The 21,205-nt window shown below is 38.3% G+C and overlaps 2 protein-coding genes and 1 long non-coding RNA gene across 5 annotated transcripts; all 3 read left to right on the top strand.

Annotated features, from left to right (window-relative positions):
* Window positions 1–586: 586 nt before the first annotated feature.
* grinab (glutamate receptor, ionotropic, N-methyl D-aspartate-associated protein 1b (glutamate binding)) lies at window positions 587–7,536 on the top strand. 2 transcript variants are annotated; one of them, XM_007572644.2, is made up of 7 exons: window positions 587–718; window positions 2,693–3,053; window positions 3,141–3,244; window positions 4,014–4,214; window positions 4,488–4,616; window positions 4,709–4,852; window positions 6,699–7,536. In XM_007572644.2, exons 2-7 carry the CDS (start codon window positions 2,738–2,740, stop codon window positions 6,846–6,848), a joined length of 1,044 nt encoding a protein of 347 aa, XP_007572706.1. In that variant the 5' UTR covers window positions 587–718; window positions 2,693–2,737; the 3' UTR covers window positions 6,849–7,536. The 2 variants fall into 2 exon arrangements, with proteins under 2 accessions (XP_007572706.1, XP_016516485.1); XM_016660999.1 differs by lacking the exon at window positions 587–718 and having other exon boundaries at window positions 2,575–3,053.
* Window positions 7,537–7,560: 24 nt separating this feature from the next.
* LOC103152284 (speriolin-like protein) lies at window positions 7,561–9,596 on the top strand. The gene is made up of 4 exons (XM_007572694.2): window positions 7,561–7,798; window positions 8,559–8,801; window positions 8,881–9,005; window positions 9,206–9,596. Exons 1-4 carry the CDS (start codon window positions 7,639–7,641, stop codon window positions 9,536–9,538), a joined length of 861 nt encoding a protein of 286 aa, XP_007572756.1. The 5' UTR covers window positions 7,561–7,638; the 3' UTR covers window positions 9,539–9,596.
* A 10,618-nt stretch (window positions 9,597–20,214) lies between these two features.
* Window positions 20,215–20,870, top strand: LOC107833005 (uncharacterized). Of its 2 annotated transcripts, XR_001658718.1 has the most exons (4): window positions 20,220–20,263; window positions 20,355–20,428; window positions 20,519–20,639; window positions 20,737–20,870. It is a non-coding gene; the product is annotated as an uncharacterized LOC107833005 (long non-coding RNA). The 2 variants fall into 2 exon arrangements; XR_001658717.1 differs by lacking the exon at window positions 20,737–20,870 and having other exon boundaries at window positions 20,215–20,263; window positions 20,519–20,666.
* Window positions 20,871–21,205: the final 335 nt, after the last annotated feature.

The raw sequence follows: 21,205 nt of genomic DNA, 5'->3' as shown, positions 1-21,205 counted from the left end.
GTCACCTAATGTTGAAATCTTTTTTTACGTTATCTGACGCCTGCTGAGTGCTGACAAGGATGAGTTATGTCTCTTTGTCAGGCATTCTGTAAATAAAACACTGTCAGATAAACGTGGGGGTCACGCAAAGCTTGGAGCTCCTTACTTTCGATTCCTTTGACGCATTTCAGGCGGGGCAAAAGCCAGTTTACAGTTAACACACAAACAGACCACGGTACATTCAAGTCAAGTAGAAATAATCATTACTGTGTAGGTTTCTTATTTTAATAGCGTGCAAAGAAAGCGTTTGCTTTATTTTGTAAATGTAGACATAGAAATGAACGTGTATTTCAACAAACTATTTGGTAACAATGTGAATTCCCAAAGAAATACAGGGAATATGAGCACATCTACTAAAAAAAAAATAATTCTTATTCCTTAACAGTCCAAAATGTATAAGATGAGTTGCAGTTTCTTAACCCGGTACATTTCAAGTTACCTGGCTTCCTTTTGCCCAATAACATGGCTAGTACTAAGAAGCTAATGCGCTTGAATTGTTAATTTGCTGGGGATAGTTCCCATATTTCCTATTTTTTCAGTGTAGGGTTAATGCAGCAGCTTTCACACAGAGAAGCCGAAGAGGAAGTTTCTCACCGTCAACTATACAGTTTCCAGGCAGCTGGTGACCTGGGAAACAATTTATCAATCTTAGTGGAACAGAGTTTGCATTCCCTTCAGTGTAAGTGCTCTTTTACTAACTTCACTTTTTGTGTTTCAGGAAGTCAGCTTTACCGGTTGCTTTTCTTGTGGACGAAAACGGGTATAAATGACGGGAAAATCGAATACAATAACTCGCTAAAATGCATTTCTTTTCATTTCAGTCAATTGAACTCGTGTTTTGTTGCTTTTAAAGGTAAAGGTCATGGATTGAGGTGAGAGTGAAATCAATTTGTGTCCTAATGTAAACCTCGCGAGACGCTTAGACAATCATGGCGGATGTTTAAAACTCTGTAAAATTGTATTTATCTTGATTTTTAAACTTTAATTCAGGGAGCGTTATAATGTTTTCAAAGGATAGACCACATGTTCAACTGCTGGGAACTGTTTCGATTACTGATTTTGCCTTTTGCAGGTGTTGTCTATTCAAGTCTCCCCGTCAATATGAGTTTCCCACTAGCTGCGTTTTTACACTGTTTTACGGTCGCATTTTAACGCTATAGTAAATTTAAGCCAACCGGTACAATGGAAAACAGCTGTTAACATTATTTTTTTGCTCACTAATTGTGTCTAAAAAGGTATTTCTTGACACTTCATAAATAACATCCTTTGCTGTTTCAAGGCGGAGTCTCCTCCCGGAAACTTTGAAAGGGGTGAATGGGGACTGACGGTAATCAACGTGGTGACGCACTGAAAATAAGAAATATTACAGAATTTGTTGTGTCAAATTTTGTTGAATTCTTGTGAATCACAAGGTCGCCCATTGAGTGTCATGAGGGTACCGGTGTCCTAGACCCATTGGATAACATGCAGGCATTTAGAGGTCTGACAGTGGGCACCTTAGCTGTCAAATTGATATTTGGAAAAGTTGTGATTATACTTTGATCAAATTTCACAGAAGTACAGGTAAAGTTACCATTTTAAAATGTTACTCAAATTAAAGTAAAAAGTACATCATCAACATTTTACTTTAAGTAAAAGTTACCTTTTTGTGAGCAGAATAATTTTTCTCTCATTATTTTCTCAATGGAAAAGAGGAACATTGGCCTCACCATTGAATGAGCACTTGTGTTCACCTGGAAGATATTTGTTTTCTTATCTTGTGTTTCTTTACTACGTCCATAAAACATTTCTGGCATTTTTCGCGGTATTATTTTTCTAAATGCATGTTGTCACTGTTGAGCTAAAAGAACACAAAGGCCCGTTATACATTTTCAACAACTTGATCATCCCCAAATGTTCTGTAGACTGGTGACACAAAATTTGAACTTTTTTTTAGAGGGAGAGGTCCTTGATGACACATCTGATGAAAAATATCTGCATATCTGCATTGCAGAAAAAGGAACATCAGACAGTGGTGGTAGTGTGGTTGGTTGCTTTGTGCTTCAGTACCTGGGTGACACTTAAAGGATATACTTTATTCTCTTTATCTCATATTGAAATTTGCTTGATCTGAAGCTTTGTGAAATTCTAGTGGACAAATACTTTTTCACTGCACGGTAGAAAAAGCTTTTTTTCTACAGCAGCTATTATTGTCTCTAATATTGTTTGTCTTTCCTTTAAGCTTCACATTTTTTTTCCAACCAGGTGAGTTATTAGGAGCCAATCTTGATTTACAATAAACACAAATATGTTGAGTGGTTTTGAGTAAGAATGGTAAAATTATTGGTAGAATTTTTTTTTAACTGATTGTATAATGTACGAGTTGTACTTGAATGCACCATGAGGTTTCCTTTCGTGGCCGTAAAATATAGTGTACGAGCGCAGCGGTTGTCATAGCAGGACACAAACTTGCAAGAAAACGCATCTAAACTGGAACTCGATAGGACTCAACACCGGAAATGGTGCTTGTCACGTGACTTCGTTGACGGTTTTTTTTTTTTTTTTTTTTTTTTTTTTTGGTGGGTATCGTCAACCCATCATCGACGTCCTTATCATCGGCTCGCCATAACAGTATTTTCTGTTTTTCTCCGTTACATGATTGTTTTATCTCCAGTTTTTCTTCGCATCTGTCATCCTCCTCTCCCGATCTAAAGCAAGGATGACCACCGAGAAGGCCGATTACACTCCCGTGGAGGTGGGCACCTCTCAGCCTCCTGTCCTCGATCAGCCTAATTTTCCTGCCGCGTTTGGCGTCACTGTACCGGGCCCGGAGGTGCACGGCGGGGCCATCCTTGCACCTGGCGGCCTGCCGTATCCTCCTCCACCGGTCGCCTTCGCCCCCGGAGCCTACGGGATGACAGTGAAGCCACAAGATGGAAGCTCAGGTTATGTCAACCCCAATTACCCAGGTTATCCAGAAAATGCCCCGCCGTACTTTCCACCTGCCCCGGGCTTTGTTGACAGCTATAGTGGTGGTGAGTGTTTCTACACCTTTAGTTACACTCATTGTGACGACGGTATGGATTTATCAATTAGATTTTTATTTATTTTTGTCGTTTTAGGTAATCCTTACCTCAGTGAGGAAGCTCCTCCACCCTTCAATGAGAATCAAGACTTTGATTTTGGATTAGACAACAAGAGCATAAGAAGGGCCTTTATTAGAAAGGTAAGACAATGAGATAAAACTAATATTAAAACCAGCTAATCTTTTCCTTCCAACACTAAATATTATGGATGATTCAGTTGTGCTTTTTCATCTTATTTAAACCCAAACCAACATTTCAACGGTCGGGATTAGTTTGCTCTTTTGTTTGCACCACCAAGCACCTTTTGACCACACAAGTCTTGTCACTTTCCACCCTCAGTTCTCTGTTGTGTAAGTGGAAGGCATTGTCATATTTTCTGACAGCTTTTTGTCATTTCTCTGCTTTTTAATTCAACAGATTGATGTGGTGACGTAAAATAGACACGAGTTGGTTGCACAGTCGAGGTTAAAAAGTAACCGTTTCAAAGCTCTTCCAATTTTCCATCGTATCGTTCTCATGGTTTAAAGCCCATTTGATGTGATGTCAATAAAAGTAAAGACTGTACCTCTCACACAGGCTGCTGTGCACTGATTGTCAGCTGGGTGAGAATAAAACCAAGAAATACAAGAAAGATTAATTCAGCTGTTTGGAAAGACTGACGTAGACAATCATTGTCTGTAAATGAAAGGGGAGAATCACTCTTAATAATGTGGCTATAGTTAGCTAACTGCGCACAACATGTCTATTTAAAAGCAGTGTATTCATTTTGAAAAATGTATTCTAGTGCTGCTGGATATTATGCAAATATGCAGTTATGGCATCATTGTGGAATATTGCAATGACAAAATTGATTGTAATTCTGCCTCGGTTCCCTAGCTGACTGTCTCTCTTCTTGTTTTTCCCCGGCAGGTGTACTTGGTGTTGACCGCTCAGCTCGTGGTGACATTCGGATTCGTGGCCGTTTTCACCTTTGTGAAACAAGTGAAGTTCTTTGTTATAGAAAACGTCTGGACGTACTTCTTGTCCTACGGAGTGTTTTTGGTGTCGGTTTTGGTGATCAGCTGCTGCGGAAACGTCCGCCGACGACACCCCTGGAATCTGGTGGCGTTGGTAAGACAAACTGATTTTTACAATAGGAAACGCATGAGCACTGGGAGAAGGCTTCAGCACAGGAAATTGCGTGGCGTTTTGTGATGATTTTAGTTCTGTTTCCGCCATATAGGCGGGGGAAAAAAAGTACAAGTTGCAGGTGGCGTTGACGTCTTCATAAGAGATTAGTTTAGGCCATAATCTAATGAAATGATAGATGAAACAGTATTTCTATTTTACTCCCAAAATGATGTCTGGATCAGTGCTGACGTGCCGCTTTTGTCTGATTTCCAGTCCATCCTTACTCTGAGCATGTCCTACATGGTGGGTACCATCGCCAGTTTCCACAAAACCGAGGCCGTGATCATGGCGGTGGGAATCACTGCCTTCGTCTGTTTTACAGTGGTCATTTTCTCCATGCAGGTTCGTATCCCTCAGCATCCCCACTTGTGAGTTACAGACTCTCTCAGAGAAATTGCGGCGCTCTGACTGTTAATCTTGTTTGTGGCCCACAGACCAAGTATGACTTCACTTCCTGTTACGGCGTGCTTTTTGTTTGTTTGCTGGTCCTGATTCTCTTCAGCATCCTCTGCATCTTTCTGCAAAACAACATCCTGCAGATTGTCTACGCCGGACTGGGAGCTTTGCTCTTCACAGCAGTGAGTCCTTTTGTTTTCTCACATATTCGTACTAAATAAGATGTATCTAATCCTCTGTTTTATGGCTGTTTGGTGCTGCTGGTTAGCCAACCTTCTGCTGAAAGAAATCAGATTTTTTTTTTCCTATTTAATGTTCTGACGGTTTTGATTGTAAAACGTAGGTCAGCCATTCTTCGATCATTTCAGAACAGATGGCTTTATCTTAGGTTTGTCCATTCATCTTTAACTTTAAATCTAAACATATCTTTAAATACTTTTTAAAAAACATTTTGTAAGCATAATTTCTACTTTTCTACTTTGAGTAGATTATTTAAAGCTGTTGTTTAAAGTGTTTTCAGCTTCTAACCCAAAATAGCTGCTGCGGAGACCTGGAACTAAAAGCTGTGTATGGATTATTTTACTTCTGCAATGTTTGGTGCGTTTGCAGTTTTTGTCTTTTTGGGAAATAAAACTACCTTCATTCACTCACTGATGGATAAAGATCATTTCACCCATTCGCCATTTTGATCCTTTGTGGTTTTGACCATTTCATTCCAAAAATTTGAGGGTACCAAAAGGTCTACGGTGTTCTCTAATAAAGAAATGTGGTGATATGACTTACCATTACATAAAAATATTTACTAGTAAGGAAATATTATTTATAGATATCTGCCAGCAGGAAGTGTCTCCACTTAATTTTTGTTTGATCAGAAGTCCTAATCTCCCACATATCAAGAGTCAAATAGACTAAAATGTGTGGAATAAAATGCTTCAGCATTAAAACATTTCTTTGTTTTAAGGTTTTGGATGCACCTTTACCAAGGACGCAAAGAAGTCTGTAGTCTGTGTTTTATGTTTTCTACTTTGAATTTCAGTTTTTTCTGTCTTATTTCCCTAATCTGTTCACTCAGTATGGAACATTTAAAACTGTCAGACTAAAACCTCAGAAAGTTTTGATATTAGCTTTGCAACTCTGTGGCCACAACTTCTGTAATTATGTTGTCTGGCATGTATTTTACGCAACAAATTGTGCAAAGACAGGTTTAACTTTTAGTTTTTCTTTGAATTTGTTTGGTTTCTCTTTGGAATAATAATATTATCTAGATTTTTCATCTGCCTCCGACTGACTGACGGGATCAAGAAACAAAGCAGACGTCTTCCCTGTCAACACAAATTTTAATCTTAAAAACACTAGTATTTTCTGAATCTGTAATTGCTTGTCACTTTCAAAACAATTTAAAGGTTATTAACACAGAAAATAACGGTGGGAGGCAAGAAAATACCAAAGCACATCCCCTAACCTGTCGGATAAGCTCCGTGTTCAATATTAAGGGACTTCTGAAGGGAAATAGTTGCATTTGGTTTTATTTAAGGTTACTGGTTTAAAAAAAACATCCCCTTGTTCTATAATGCCTCTTACAGAGGATCTGGGCTAGTTTTATACTAGCGCTAATGTTTGACCGTGACATGTGCAACGCGCCAATTCAATGCTATTAAGCTAAGCTGAAATTGTCTGAGCTGTAATGATAGAAGTGCCCATCTATTAAATTCAATTCAGTTCAGTATTTATAAGTGTGGTAAACACGGACTGAACGGCTTCGGTCACTTCGCTGCCATTGCTAAAACTACAACTCTAAAACCGCACAGAAAATCGATGTCATCACTTCTTCTGTTCTCTGATTGGCCCGGTAGAAATTCTACCAGTAGAATCCAAGTCAGTGGCAAAAAGCTCTGCCAAGCAATTTCATAAGTTATGTTCATTACCTTTTTACACAGTATATTTAGATGTATAGTTAGGCTTTGACATGTTTAGATGAGCTACATGAAAGCTTGTTTGACCGACGTTGAACTTCCTTGTGCCTTTCAGTTCCTGGCTGTGGACACCCAGCTGCTGCTTGGCAACAAGGAGCTGGCTCTGAGCCCAGAGGAATACGTCTTTGCTGCTCTCAACCTGTACACGGACATCATCAACATCTTCCTCTACATCCTCGCTCTCGTCGGAAGAGCCCGAGGCTGAGCGGAGGGGAGTGTCCGACAGCGACTGAGGCGGAACATTGTTTGGAATTTGCATAAAGAAGCGAGTTTCCATAATCAAAGCTTTTGACTTGCTTTCTAGTGTGTATTTAACATATGGTTAAAGGCTGCTTTTGGTTCATCCAGTGTAAATGCTTCTCTTTAATTGATGCTGTCAGTAGTGTTTTGTTGATAACTGAAGTTTTCATTGTTAAACTTGTTTTAAAATCATATTTTTGTTTAAGGGGAGATCTGATAAAAGCTCAGCTGGCGAGCATCTAATGACGCTTTCACATTTAAGGAGTGTAAATAGGCCGGTGTGCTTGATGCAGAGTTTTCCTCTGGTATGCCTGTATGAAGTCTAAAATGATTTAGTCACCAACCAAAGACCATGAAAATCATAATCTATCAGATCAAGGTTGATGTTTTGCTGAAGCCGTCTGTAGGAATACGAAGGGCTAAATTGGCTAAATTGTGAGAACCGAGTCTCTGAGGCCACCCCTGCTATAAAAAAAAAAAAAAACCTTGTTGAAAAGTGACTACAAAGTGGTCGTTGTGATATATTTCTCTTCTGTCTTTTCCAAAGTACTGTTTGAAATTCTCTACTGTTTTCACTATGCTCTAAAGTCTTAAGTACTTTTGTAAACCTGATGTCTGTTCTTTATATGGAATAAAGTTTAAAAAATGCCTTCTACCAGAGTCTGTAATCATGTTTTGATTCAAAATGTCCCTGGAGATTCAGCTGCGCTCTTGAGGAGTTGTGGGTGCTCAGCTCTGTGTCCTAGAGCCTCAGGATGAGTCTAGAACAAGCTGCTGCAGCCCTGCTGGTCAAAAACGATCAACTTAAGCGGGAGATTGAGCACCTGAGATCTTTAGTGAGCCTGTTCCAGGAAAACCAGATGCTGACATCCAGGACGCACAGCAGCAGCGATTCCACACTGACTGACTTGACAGGTAAGTTTCCTCTTCTGCCGCCAGGTGGCAGCCTTGGCTTGTTCTAGAATGGGTGGATACAACCCTTTAATTATGTAGTGGCATGTTTTATTTAAAATTGTAACAGCGTGGCTTGTTTGATGAGGTAAAAATGGGACTGTAAATTACAGCTTTAATGTGGCTGATGCTATGAAGCATAATCTAAACTTTAAGGATTGACCTGGAAAAAAAAAGTATGTTTCTTAGCAACACAAAATTGATTCATTTTTTTTCCTAGTATAAATTGTCATGATTTTTTTTATTTTTTTGCAAATATTTAATTTACTATAAGATGGATATTTAGATGGACAAAGGCAAACCAATAATTAACATAGAAACATACAACACAAAACATAGTTTATGGGCAACAACAGCTTTCATTTGTCAGAAAATAACTTTTTAAGGTTTTATGCTCATTATCAGGATTTTTACTCATAATTTTTATTTTTAACAGAACTAAATATTTAGTTTATTAAACTGTTTTATACCAACTATGAAAGTTATTTTAAAGACTATTTTTAAAGACTTCAGGCTTCAGTGCCTCGTTCTGTTCTAACACTTCATACATGTTCCCTGAATTAAAGATTGGGTTTTGCAGGACTCTTATTGCTTGTAGATTATTGTTAAGACCCCCAACACTAAGGCAAATTAAACTGATAAACTTAGAGAGTGTAGATCTAACCATGCTCACACATGCCTCTGTTTGAAAACTTATCAAAATTTGGTTATTTCTTAACACCAGGATCTAAGCACTCGGACCGGTGGCACAGCAGCATTGACGAGCAACAGTTCATGAGAGACCTCCATCAGAACAGACCCAACATGAATTTCAGAACATCGTCTCCTGTCAACTTCAAATCCAACATGAATTTCAGAACATCGTCTCCTGTCAACTTCAAGTCATTCCTCCAAAGTTCGGTGCTGAAAAATGCTGAAGAGGCAGAAGAGCTTCATAGCCAGGCTGATGTTCCTCCTTTTGCCTTAGGTCTCACCTTTTACTGTGATTTTAAAGCAATAATTATATATTTTTTGCATTTAAAAAAAAATTTATTATTCATTTTCAGGTCATCCAAGGCTGCTTGGTGAGATTGCCTATCAGCTGGATAGGAGGATCCTGTCATACGTGTTCCAGGCTCATCAGAGGCTCTATGGTTTCATACTCCTCAACATACCACAGAGGATTGTCGAGGTAACGCCTGTCTCAGAGAGAAACCTGCAGCCTACAGGGGAATTTATTTTGATCAAGTTCAGCTAAGAGTGAAACTAAAAGGTTTTTATTTGGCTCAAGAGCTTCCAAATTTCACTACATTTTGAAAGTCAGCGCAGACTGAAAAATGCCCAAAGTAAACACCAAGCAGGAAGTAATAGATCTTCCTTCCTCCCTTGCAGGTGAGCACTCACCCTCTGACGGGGCATATGGACGAGGCGTACCGGCTCTATCTCTCCAACAGGTTCACAGACCTCATGGAGTCGCTCGGCAAGCTGGGGTACAAACTGGCTCTCCACGCTCCGTTTTGTGAGTTTATTGTCAATTCGTATGGAATCCTAAAGGAGAGGCCGAGAAAAGGCAGCAGCCAATGGGCTGAGTACAACAATCCAGATTTTCTGATAAAGATGATAGAGAACATTGCTCCACGAAGACTGCAGAAAGACATGCTGCTGGTGCTCTCGTGCCTCTGCTACCTGTCAACAAAGGACAAGAAGCCCCTCCTTGCGTGGTAATCACCTGATCCTGTGAAAATTTAAATCTTTCTGAAATAAATGGTGAGATGTGAGAAATACTGCATTGACATTTTAGCTTGCAGAATGAATACATTTGTCGCACCACAAGCAGATTGGCTTAAGTTGCACACAGTTAGCACAGATACAACATACTGTATTGAAGGATTTCTTATGCACTGCAAACGTTTTCCCAGCCTTTGAACTTTGTTGCATTTTGTCAAGTTACCACCACATACGATGATTTCAACACAAAATGGTGGATAATTTAAAGAAGAGAACTTTGAAAAAGTTTTTCCATGTTAAGGTTAAAAAAGTGTGGCATGCCTTTGCATCCAGATCACATTTTTCTGTAAATACAGCTGCAAGTCTTTCACAGCTCCTACCATTTTTTTTGACAGGATTTGTTAGAAAAAGATATAAATACTTTTGCAGCACACTGTTGTCTTCAAGGCATAACATTTTTTAAACACATCTAAGTCCAGGCAACATGCCTCCCCAGATGGCTTGTTTCTAACATAGATAAGTTAAGGACGTGGGGAAAAACACTTTTGTTATCGTTATATATGCTTTCTAAACTTTAAAAATAGATCTTTGAATGTAAACTTGATATTTGAAAAGGTGACTTTCCCAAGAGTTCTCCATATTGGAAACTATTTATTTAGAAAGAAATTTCACTAAATTACGGAATAAGACCAACACTTGTTATTAAGAGTTTATTATAAGACAGAGACTTTTTTTTATTTTAGCATATATTTTCTATTTTTTTAGAAACTATATTGAAAGAGAAATGTAAGAAAGTGTTCAGTATTGTGCAAGATTCTCAGTGATACTTAGATTAAAAAAACATGTAAATTCCTTTCCTTAGATGTAAAAATCAACCTCTATTCATAGATTTAGAAAGTAAAGAGTAGACATTTCCCCATTTCAATGCAAAACGTCGTACATTACGTTTGGCAGTGAAGTGGAACCTTGTTTCATTTGACACAAGTAAATATCAATATTTATAAGGGCAATATGATGAGAAACTGCCCAGTTAGATGCTGAAAGGTTCACCTGAGCAGTTTCAGAAATGTTTTAGTATCCAGAGGAAACCAGCAAAATACTACTTTCTGTCACATTTTTAGAAATTAATAGAATATAATATGCGCTATTGATTAAAAATGGGGAAATTGCTTATTTGCTGACAAGCTTCGCATCCTAGAGTTTAAGTATTAGTAAATACAAACAACCATTAGCGATATTAAATTAATCTGGAAGAAAATAGCACAGTTACAGATTTGATTATATCTTAATAGGACATGAATTAAGGGAGTCAAGATAGCAAAAAGAGAAACGACAGAAACAAAGGAGCCTTGGGTTGATATCTGATTATTTTATGAGCAGTGGAAAATGATAGGGTGTTCGGACTATCCGTGCTACCTACCTCGTCAGATTTTCCTACCGTAGCACGGATGGAGAGTTAAGTCTATCTGTCAGTGCTACGCATCCAAAACTGCTACCGTCATGTTTACAGACAGAAAACTATAGCGGGTTGTGTTAATGTTAAATATAATGGATAACATTATTTGAGTGATGGGACTGAAGTGGAAGCTTAGGAGTTATGCTTAGCTTAGCATTGGAACAATGTATATAGATGACGAAATCACCTTCATCTGAACATCCTACCCATTAAAAATGAAAAGCTGTAGATGTAAGCACTAATAATTTTATTAGAATATCCTACCTGTTAAAAAAAAAATTAAATACAAAGGCCTTTGTAAGAACAAAACAGTATCAGACAGGGGAGACAGGGTTTTATTGGAATTAAATTAAAGACAAATACAGATCACTGCAACTCTTTTGTGTGCATTAATACATTGTATGACAGACTTTATTAAATGCAGCGGAGCCACAATGCGTCCACTGACCTGCGCAGGTCACTGAAATGACAGGATATGATTCATGTACACTAATATTACATGGTTATTACAGCTTCAACCCCAAATAGTATTGCTATAAGCACCTGTTTAGCAAAGTTTAATAATAAAAAGAGTGTAATTAAACTAAAATATTTTAAAATATAGGGACAAAATAGCCCAAAAAACAACATATTTTGTCCTAATTAACCGCCAAACGAACGACTTTGCAAACGGCAAAACTGATGTCATTTATAAGCTGCCTGTCATGTAAACTAAAAACATGAAGTAATACAGCAGCTTCATGAAAACCAGGTATAATATAAATTAAATAAAGCTTACCATAATCTGCCATGAAATAAAACACATGAAACAAAACTTCCACAGGTAGGACGTATTTATAAGAAATCTGCTGAGCCAGCAGTATGCCATGTGGCGCATTACCACCTGTGCGCCACATGGCATAGGTGCCTGTGTTCTGTCAGTTTTCTATCTAGTCAGAACACCGACCGTCTAGCACAGATAGTCAGAACACCGGGAGAAACGACGCCTCCTCTGGCCATCAGTACAGGAGGCGCGGGCACAGGGCAAAACGGCCTTTCAGCGCTGGACGAGCCTTCATCAACGCTGGTGAGATCTTCCCTCCCTCCGCCACTTGATGATCCACCTGCTGGTTCCAAGTTCATCCCGATCCTGTTGGGTTTACAGTTTGTTGTTCTGTTGTAATAAGTTCTCTGTCATTAATAGGAATGGTTTGCTAGAATGTAGCCAATAATCATATGGCTAATTCATTATCAATATCTTCTGTTTGCGGAGCTTGAGCTCTAACTCGATTTTTCATAGCGTATTTTGCTATCCCATTAATATTGTTCTTTATTGTTCTCTATTGAGGATTTGTTCTTTTGTTCATATCTCTCTCATTTCTTTCTTTCAATGCCAGGGGGTTAAGAAACTATTTGAAGTGCAAAGCAGTCTTTTTATTTATTAAAAAATGTAAATGAAATGTTTGTTTTATTCAGGAGTCTCACAGCACTATAGGTGACATGTCATTCTGGAAAAGTCTGTGGGGAAAAGAAATATGGGCGGCACATGGCTCAGAGAAAACTGCTAGGGTTTTGATTGTAAAAGATAAATTTCCAGGGGAGGTAATGAGTTACTGCAGGGACCCCAAGGGGCATCTCATTGTTATGGTTCTTGCTTTCTCACAGCCTATTATAATAATGACCAACATATATGGCTACTCTCATTCAGACAACAGGGAGTTTTTGAGTTATGGGATGAAAAAGTATCATCTTGGCTATCAAAACTTCCTGAAGCCTTTCTAATTTTCATTGGTGATTTCAATGTGATTTATGATAATAATGTAGACAGATACCCTCCTAGCAACTCTAACTCATCCAGTGGCTACCTGAAAGATTTTATGGATAGATTTGATGTCTTAGACATTTTTAGGGAAAAATTTCCTACACATACATTTTTTACATGGCGTACCAAAGACCTTTCTAAAAAATCCCGTAGTGACTTCTGGCTGGCAGCAAAGCAAGTCGATTCTGCTGCTGTTAATATCCTGCTCCTTTCTCTGATCATAAAATAATCACTTTAAGCCTTTCACTCTCGACGCCTGGCATTCCTAGAGCTGTCTGTTGGAAGATGAACAACAGTCTTCTCTCATATGAGGATGCTACTGAAACAATCAGATCCCTGATTAAATCCCATTGGGAGGAAGCCTGTAGATGTAACTCCTTTAGTCCTTTTTGGGAACTGTTAAAACATGACATAGGGAAATTCATGAGGTCCTTCAGCAGTAACCTTGCAAAAAAGAGAAGGCAAGAGGAAGAAAGTCTTTGCTCTGAGCTTCTTTATCCATGATAAGCAATAATAACCTTAACGAGGATGACCTATTACTCCTTAATGAATGTCAAACTAAACTTGATGAAATATATAAACAGAAGGCTCGAGGCGCGTTTGTCAGGTCTAGAGCGAGATGGTTAGAGGAAGGGGAACAGTGTTCTTCCTACTTTGGTTTAGAAAAATCTAAACTTCATAACACTTTAGACACACTCAAAGTTAATGACAAGATAGTATCAGATCATAAAACCCAGGGATCATTTTGTTCCAATTTTTACAACAACCTCTAAATCAGGGGTCCCCAAGCTACGGCCCGCGGGCCGGATCCGGCCCGCCTCCTCATTTGGTCCGGCCCCCTGAACAATACCGGATCTGGCCTGCCTCCTCATTTGGTCTGGCCCCCTGAACAATACCAGACAGCATTCAATCTTTTTTTTCATATATATGTGGATTTTTCTTCAACCGCCAGGGGGGCTCTTGAGCAGATATGAAACTTAGTTTCCCTCAATGCAATATATACTAGTCAGTACCAGTCACCGTTTCGCTCACGGTTTTTTTCCATTTGCATTCTGGGTAAAAATCTATCTACAAACGCGAATATGTCGTCGGCAGTAATCCAATCCCCCCCCAGAAAAGGGCGCAGAAAATGTTTGGAAACCACTGGGGGGGTGCAGAAGAAAAAGTTTGGGAACCACTGCTCTACAGGAAGTAGAAGAGGCTATTTGAAGTCTTAAAAACAACAAATCACCAGGTAGTGATGGGTTGTCAAGTGAGCTTTATAATACATTTGTAAAAGAACTTAGTCCCTTTATTCTCAGCACTCTTTCAGAAAGTATTGGTCGTGGAGAATTGCCTCTTACTTTAACACAAGGCCTTATTATTTTGATCCCAAAGGCTGGCAAAGAAAAATTACTCATTGACAACTGGAGACCTGTTTGCTTTCTGAACAATGACTATAAAGTTTTTGCTGTTATTTTGGCCAGAAGAATTAGACAAACCAGTAACACTTTATTTGAAGGGGGTTGAATAAGACTGACATGACACTGTCATAAACACCTGTCATGAACATCAATAAGCCTTCATGAATATTTATGACTGTTGTCATAAAGCGTCATTCGGTAAATTATGACTTTTAATACAAAGTTGACATTATTCAAAATGTCTTTGTTATGACAACTTGACATTAACCAATAAATCATTACTGTTTAAACTTTACCTTTAATAACATAAAGTTACCTAATTTTTAAAGTGCAATCAGTAATACTTTTATAACAAATTTATATCAGTAATGATTTCTTGGTTCATGTCAAGTTGTCATAACAAAGACATTTTGAATAATGTCAACTTTGTATTAAAAGTGTCATAATTTACCGAATGACGCTTTATGACAACAGTCATAAATATTCATGAAGGCTTATTCATGTTCATGACAGGTGTTATGTCATGTTTATGACAGTGTCATGTCAGTCTTATTCACCCCCCTTCAAATAAAGTGTTACCGACAAACCCTCAGTTGTATTATTGATGAATCTCAATCAGGCTTCATGTCCCACAGACACATCACAACCTAAAGCTTGTACTGGATCTACTACTAGACTATTCAGAAGTAATAAATTATAACAGCTTTATTTTGTTTTTAGACTTTTATAAGACTTTTGACTCTTTAAAGCATGGCTTTATGTATTGGGCCTTAGAAAAATTTGGTTTCAGGCAATATTTTATTCAGACTCTTTACAAAAAAGGTAACTGCTGTATTAAACTGAAGCATGGCACCTGTCCCAGATTTCCAGTATCCAGAGGAGTGAGACAGGGCTGCCCAGTTTCCTTTTATTTATTCCTGATTGCAGCACAACGTCTAGCAACTTTTATTCTGGAAAACAATATCTGTAGTATTTGAGAATGCTGGTAGAGAAATTTGTATTGCCATATTTTTATGACAATAAGCCGCTACTTTTTTCTTACACTTTGAACCATGCGGTTTGTAGCCCGGTGCGGCTTTTCTGTGGATTTTTCTTCAGCCACCAGGGGGCTCTTTAGCAGGAAGTGAATCATTGGAAGTCAAAGAAGAAAGTGTTAATTTTCATTTAGAACAAGCACATGGTAATAGCAGGCATGACAGAGAAATTTCTTTAAACTCACATGATGCAGCTTTTAAGTTGAGGGCTATTGATCTGGCAGTACAGGAGGGAAATAGAAGTAAGGTAAGGTAATTTTATTTATATAGCACATTTTCAGCAACAAGGCAATTCAAAGTGCTGCTGCACATAAGCTCGGCATGAACAAAACCATGGTTTGGCTTTGGAGACGGAGAACGTCCTTAATATATCCAGCAAAGTTAGTAGGACGCAGCCCTCTCTGCTGGGTCCTTGTGGAAAACCAAGAGCGGCAGAGATACCAGCGGCTTATAGCCCGGTGCATCTTATATATGTGAGTTTCCATTTTATTTTTAATTTTTTTTTTCAAAAAATTTGTAGGTGCGGCTTATAGTATGGTGCGCTCTATAGTCCGGAAAATACGGTAATCAAGTTGCTGACGAAATTATTAAGCTCATCCAAACTTTCTCTGATGCTTCAGGCCTCAAACGTAATTTAAACAAATGTGAATTGCTTCCCATATCATCTTGCAGTGAATCCCATCTTTATAACATTCCTGTTAAAACAAAAGTTTTATATCTTGGTGTAATTATCATAAAAGATGCCAAAGAAAGATACAAGCTTAACTTTGACCCTACATTTGATAAAACCAAAAAGAAATTGAACCACTGGCTTCAAAGAGATCGGGCTTTACGAGAAAGAATACTGTTATCTAAAGCTGAAGGAATATCCAGGTTAACTTATGCTAAAGTAATACTGATTTGATTAGCTTTTTATTGACTTTTTTACTGTCATGGTAAGAACATGTGAGTATTTGATAAAGAATGGGTACAATGACATATATGGACAACCAGTTATTTCATACAGAGAGACGCCAGTCTAGTATAATAAATCAGCAATTTTTTTAACTCTTATATTTTATACAGTCATCTGCTGATTAATGTACATCTTTACTCACTTGTATATTTTCCATCTTGGGTTAGAAGGAGGCGCAAAATGGGTCGCCCTGTAAACCGCCTTGCAAATGGGGAGGTAACATTTAGAGAGGTTTTGTAGTCGTGAGGGGAATGATATGATTGACCAAGAAAACCAGACGATGGACACTTTAACACAAGAGTCTTTGTCTTTCTCATCTTCGTTCCTTTTGGTAAATACTCTCCTTATACAAATTGCTGGGTTTCAGATGACATAGCATTGATGCCACCAATGCACATGGAGGGCCAGAAGTAAATGCAGCCCATTTATTTCTATTGACCCAGCATCAAAATGCCTAAAGTCTGAGTCTTGTATGGGTGTTCAAGCCATTCTAATAGAGAGAAAGATAAACGTTATTTTCGTGTTTCGAAGGTAGTTGGTCACAGCCAGCATGCATAGGTGGGACCCATGTGGGTGAAAGGAGGGCTGATATATGGGTCCTATATGGGTTTGTCCACGGGTTCCACGATGGCCCCACATGGGTTTGCCCATGTAAGGCCACAGCCCACATGGCCCCACAATGGACAAACCCATGTGGGCCATCACCATATAGGGCCCATGTAGGGCTCATGTGGGATCTGGGCCTACATGGGCAAACCCATGTGGGGCCATCGTGGAACCCGCGGACAAACCCATATGGGACCCATATGGTCTGCCCTCCTTTTCCCCACACGGGGCCCACCTAGGCATGCTGGCAGGGGGAGTTGATTTTAAAAAAACGTACTGAAAAATAAAGAAGAAAAGGGGATCAACAATCTGCAGCTTATAACAGGAGGTGCAGAACCTAACAATACCAGTTTGCAGTGTCCACTTTCTAACAGGCAACAATCGCATCGTTTAAATTGTACTTTTCAGATGTTTTATGGGACAGTTACTTAGAAAGACACGCATTCATCATATCTAAGGTAAGATATATTTTTATGTCCTGGCATAGTTGTCCTCAGAGTGCTAACGTTGTTAGGAGGTAGCCGACTCCCGGACAGAAAATATACGATTATTCAGTGGGATTGTCATGCTAAAAAAATAAAAGCTAAATAAATTAAATATAACCTACCGAGCCGTAGCTGTGACTATTCCCCCATATGCTTAGTGTCTGGACACTATATATATCTGTAGATTGAAGCAATCGTTGACCTACATTGGACCTGAATCCAGCTTCCTACAACGACTCAACATTAACGTACAACTCCAGCATGAATTTAGGTTTACAGAAGCTAAATCAATTATTTACCATGAGATCCAAGCTCATAGAAATAACATAGGTTAGCTCGTTGTTATCGTTATCATAAACTGATTAATTAAAATAGCATACTTTTAACCCTTTTGTCTAGAAATGGGGTCCAACCGACGGCACACACATAAGAATTGTATCATTTGTTTGCCACAGTCCTCTATGTTTGCCTCAGTCCTCACACGCACAAAGGTTAAGTGTGCTATAAACAAGTCCACAGCCATTTAATGCTTCTTTAAATTCTAATTGCTTGACCCAACTTGAAACTAAATGATTGTATTCTCCAGGCTGATGAAAGCTTTCTTCTGGCTCGTTGTACATGAGGTCTTCAGCTCCAGTTAGTTATGTGGATCGCCTCGATGCGGGTAAATCCTCAAGATTATAAGATAAATCTTTTTTTTTCCGAGATAATACGGATTATATGTTAAATATACGTGTATTTTTTCGAGATGCCTCCTCTGTTCCAACCTATTTAGGGCATTAGCATACTCGTGATCAATTTTTCTTTTTTTTTTTTCTTTTTTTTTGTTGAACTGGGGAAATCCCCTTCTGGCCCTCCGTCTGAATTTCGCGGGTCATCCGGGTCACGTGACTGAAAGCCAGCAATTGCTGAGTTTCAGAAGACGTAGCACCCACGTCACTTTTTAACGTGCTAGTAGTTTAAATTAATTTCAGCTACAGACTGTTCGTGGCCAGACACGAAGCATGTGGGGGAATAGTAACAGCTCATGGTGACTGTATGGCTGGATAGGATAGGTTATATTTAATTTATTTAGCTTTTTTATTTTTTTTTAGCATGGAATTCTCACTGAATAAACATTTTCTGTCCGTGACTCGGCACTGAGCTAGCTGCTAGCAACATTAGCAGTCTGAGGACAACCACGCAAGAGCGTAAAATATTTTATACAAGCATGAATACAAGCATTCATATCTTACCTTACATATGAATGCTTGTCTTTCTAAGTAACTGTCTAATAAAATATCTGAAAATACAATTTAAACGATGCGATTATTTCCTGTTAGAAAGTAATCACTGTAAACTCTAACATTGATAGTGTCCGCAATGCCTGTCCTCAAACTTATGTATAAAAATATGACAAATAATGTCATATTTTTATGACATCTACTTTATTAAAAGTAGATGAGCTCAAAGCTATGTTGGTTTTCAGGTCACACAATACTGCCGATAGTATTAAATAACACTTTGGGGTTATTTCTGCTTTGGTGAATAATATTGCTAAAATAAGATGATCTGGCATCAGTTCTGCCTGATGCCAGATCCGTATTATCTGTAAAAAAGATTTATAATCTCAAGGATTTACCTGCTGACAACAAACTAGTCTGTGTTATTTCTATGAGTTTGGATCTCCTGGTAAATAATTTATTAAGCTTCTGTAAACCCAAATTCATGCTGGAGTTGTAGATTAATATTGAGTCATTGTAGGACGCAGGATTTAGGTCCAATGTAGGTCAACTATTCACACCGATCTACGGAAACCCCGTGTTCGTGTCTGTTCGTGGTCAGACACGAACCATGTGGAGAAAAAGTCACAGTTCACTGTGACTGTAAGGCTGCATAGGCTATATTTATTAGTTGGTTTTTTTTTTTTTAGTATAAAAGTCCCGCTGAATAAACACTGATTGAACTGCACCACTAGTTCCTGCTTGCAGGGGTAATTTGTAGTTTGCTTAGATAAGTTTGTATTTTAGTTAATATTAGTATTTAAGGTTTAATAGTTTTGATTTTCATTTTTGGGTCTTTAGTTTAGCCAAACTTAGCTGTACTGTTAATTGTTTTTGTGTTATTTGATATTGTATTCTGTTTAGTTACCCCTATTGTTTCTTAATTGGTCAGTTTAGCTAATATTTGTCATTTGTCCCACGTGTCATTTGTTAGGTCAGTTACGTTTGTTTGTGCAGCCAGTTTTTTTTACATCTATAAGAGCTGAGTGACGCTGACACCTACGTACGTGAAAAATTATAGCAAATAGCCTGAGTGGCTTGTGCTCGTTTGTGTAGGTTTGTGCCGTTAAAACGTTTGTTTGTGCTGTTTTGGTTTCTGAGATATTAAAACTTTTTTTTTTTTTGGTCATCCAGAGGTCACCATCCTCCCATTGCTCCAAAACAAACCAAAGTGAACTACTTTGTTTGTGCCGTTAAAACTGTGGTTTGTGCAGCTTTCGTTTTTGAGAAATTAAGTTATAATTTTGGCCGATAACGTCATCAGCCACCCATTTTTCTCCAATATAAACAAAACTGGACATAGTGAACCGGAAAATATTCAAAAATTGATTTCAATAGAAGAAGAATTTTATAACCTCAAAAATACAAATTCAAACTTTGTAAGATCAGAACCACAAAAAGTTGTTTTTGCATTTCATTGTGGTGTGAAACTATAATACAGTTTGACTGTGGAATTAAAACAACGTCCAAACATTAAACAATTCAAACTGAATGGACATTTTTTTGTACATTTTTTTTTAAATGTCTGGAATGAATTTAAAAGAGCCAGAAATGAATTGTGGGCAGTTGAGCATTTTGATGTCACGTAGGCTGAGGTAGGTAACATTTAGAGAAAGGTTTCGTAGTCAAGAGGAGAATATGATAGACCAAAAAAACCAGATGATGGACACTCATTGTTTTTATGTCTTTTGCTTTGTCTTTCGTGTCTTTGTCACTTTTGGTAAATACTCTCCTTCTACAGTCAGTTTGGAAGTGTTATAGAAAGTCTTTATTTTAAATGTTATCTCACATCATCTGCTCATATTCATCAGCTTGTATTTGTTGGATTATTTCCCTGCACTCGCGACCTTCAGAGTTACCTGTCGCACCAACTCTAACAGACGTGGTAGGCTTTCTCTTTCTAATCTTAACACTGATTTAATTATCCTGAGCAAACATGAGAACAAGCTGTTAACTCTTATTGTGTTGTGCACAGGTTACAGTCTCTGGATTTAAGGATCAGGGACATCTCTCCAACCTGCAGTTGATGGAGTCAAAGCTTGACTACCTTCTACCACAAGCAAATCTGTGGCCCAACTTTGCTCTGGAGTCTCAAGGTGAACCATTACAAATAAGATCATAAACTATTTTTTAATTTGTCAGTATTACATTTTTCTGACTCGCATTATTTCGGTTTTTGTGTTTTGTGAACAGGAGCGCTGATTTTACACAAAACTACATCAAAACCATATCAAAGCCATAAGGCATGTCGATTGTTAGGGGCATCTTTAAGGCTACCACCTGTGGGCCCAAACGTTATTAAGGTCTGAATGACACTCAGATCATTAAATGAATATTAGGGAAAGTGGTGTTTCTTTTTGATATAATATTAGGCTTTACAATTTTCTTTTCTCTTAGTCTTGGTACCCCACCTAAACTTTGTTTTGTTCTCTGTTTTCAGGGAAGAACTCGTCTGAATCCGGGACAATGCTGGGCTTAGCAGATTTCCCGGGACGTTTAGACATTGCTCTGTCCCACAAAGCCACCATAACACATGTGTCCCTGGGACATATTCCTAAAAGTATATCCCCAACTTCCTCAGTCTCTAGTGCTCCTAGAGAATTTTCTGTCTATGTAAGTCAAGTGAATCGAGTGTCACAACTGCAAAACAAATATATATATA

The sequence above is a fragment of the Poecilia formosa genome, unplaced genomic scaffold (assembly GCF_000485575.1).
Source record: "Poecilia formosa unplaced genomic scaffold, Poecilia_formosa-5.1.2 Scaffold306, whole genome shotgun sequence".
NCBI lineage: Eukaryota > Metazoa > Chordata > Actinopteri > Cyprinodontiformes > Poeciliidae > Poecilia > Poecilia formosa.
This window is presented reverse-complemented; position numbering and strand designations above follow the sequence as displayed.